This window comes from Cariama cristata, unplaced genomic scaffold, assembly GCF_000690535.1.
Source record: "Cariama cristata isolate BGI_N322 unplaced genomic scaffold, ASM69053v1 scaffold3091, whole genome shotgun sequence".
In the NCBI taxonomy this organism is placed as follows: domain Eukaryota; kingdom Metazoa; phylum Chordata; class Aves; order Cariamiformes; family Cariamidae; genus Cariama; species Cariama cristata.
In genome coordinates, this window is record NW_009597369.1 from 117,067 (window position 1) to 119,067 (window position 2,001).

The window sequence follows — 2,001 nt, forward strand, 5'->3', positions numbered from 1 at the left end:
TGATGTCTCAGACAAAGGTTGATGAACAGGTAAAATTGGTCTAATCTTGTGTATAACCTTTTTTTCTTGATCCAATTGCTGAAGCTCACGAAAAGGAGATGCAACTGAATCTGACTTAGGTTTGGCTCGTTGGCTGAGGTCTTTGTTGTATTGCGTTACATACTAAATAGAATGAGAAATTTTAAGATGAATAGTTAAGAAGATATCTCTGTCTATTTCAGGTTATTAACTTCAATATTATTGCCAGATTATTATTATTATTCTTAGGAGAATTACTTCCTATGATGACATGACTGAATTAGCCTGAATTTCAAACACTTATTTCACATGCAAAAAAGTTTCTGAAGTTGGACAAGACATTACAAAAGCAGCTTTTCAACTCACAATTGCACCAATAATGTTTACCGAAGCTTGAAGAATTGCTTCTGGATAAAACTACTTCCTCCCCTGTAGCTTTAACAGCAAATTCTACTTCATTCATATTCAAAACCACCAGATAACATAATTTGATTTACAACCGATCAATTCACCTTTAAACAAAGAGGTACACACATGCCTATAACAACTCCAGTCTGCAAATATAAGCACTAAAATTTTTGCATCTTTAAGATATGGGAAAAAAAAAAAAATCTGAAAAATGCCAGAAACAATCTATCTCCTACTACATAAAACCATCTCCCACATTAGGCTGTTACTATTCATGCCAAACTTTATGCTAATTAACTAGACAATTTTCAACAGGAGCTCAAACGAACATATATTGAATAGAAAGTTAGGAGATAGTTGCTTCTTCTCTTTTAGAACTCTTACAGAATAAAACACAGAATAATAAAAAGAGCATTTAGCTTCTCCTAGCTCCCTTTATTTTTTTCAAAAAATATTCTATATGTTTCAAGAACAAGGGACAGGCATAAAAAGACTGAGCTTTCAACTAATTATGGTTTAAAGTACACAATAATTATAATGAAGAAGAGGGATATGAAATTCTGAATGGGTGATGTGAGCACAGATCAAATCAATAGCAAAAAAACCCCACTAATTTGAGAAGTGCTGGGGATCCCCCAGAAGCATGTAAGAGACCCCCATCTCTTGCTTCCTACAGGACTGAAGCTCAAAAAATACTAACTGATGTATACACTCCTTGAGGTCAAAGCAGTCATTAGCTATAAGACTTAGTTTTAACCATATTTCATAGATATAGCTCCAAAGTACAACGAACAGGACACAACTCAGGGAAGAGCAAAATATGTCTTTTACTACCATCCTCTTACATGCGATACAACTGTTCAAAGAAGAAGATACAATCTCAAGGGTTTGAACGATAGTTACAGCTCTTTCAATATCTAAAGCTAACAGCACACTATAGAACATAACCCATTAAGTTACAGAGCTCAGGAGTTTTGATTCTAATTAACCGATTAACTCTTCAGTCAGAACACACTACCTCCACAGGTGAGTTCTATCTACCATGTGTACAACTGCTAGCCAAGATCTGACTTTCTCATTAGCACTTTTTATAAAGAATAACTTTAGAAATCATTTCATTTCATGTTTCTCAAGAGGAGATGAGCATCCTCCTTCAAAGGCATGGCAAACTCCCTGTCAAGTGGAGGACACACTGCACCACAAGGCACCGTCCTTGCTACAGCAGGTTTCCTCCAACCTAAAATGTTTCAGATGCCAAGTGCTTAACTTAATCCTGATGCAGTCCAGAAAAGGAGATGCTTGGAATTGCTTGAGCTTGGCTGATAAGAAAAATATTATTTTTATCGACTAAACTCCATTTTGACCCATCACATGGGACAAATAAATTAAAGAATGAGAAACATGGGATAAATACGCTCCTTGACTTACCATTCGTTTGAGAAAGTTAAAGTACTGAAATGTAATCAATCTATCGTTGGCTACACGGCACAGATGCACAAACTGGCATGGTATCTGCCGTATTCCAGTGTTCTTCAGATGCCAGACAAATAATCCTACTTAAAGTAAAAAAAAAAA

At 35.5% G+C, this 2,001-nt stretch overlaps 1 protein-coding gene across 1 annotated transcript in view; it reads right to left on the reverse strand.

The window, feature by feature from the left end:
- The window catches only part of LOC104168278 (protoheme IX farnesyltransferase, mitochondrial), a gene marked incomplete at its 5' end in the record, with an annotated part of 104,044 nt that extends 102,065 nt beyond the window's left edge, over positions 1 to 1,979 (reverse strand). Inside the window, 2 exons of the mRNA XM_009708825.1 lie at positions 14 to 162; positions 1,855 to 1,979. Coding sequence (XP_009707127.1) covers positions 14 to 162; positions 1,855 to 1,979 — 274 coding nt within the window. The remainder of the gene's footprint in view (positions 1 to 13; positions 163 to 1,854) is intronic.
- Positions 1,980 to 2,001: the final 22 nt, after the last annotated feature.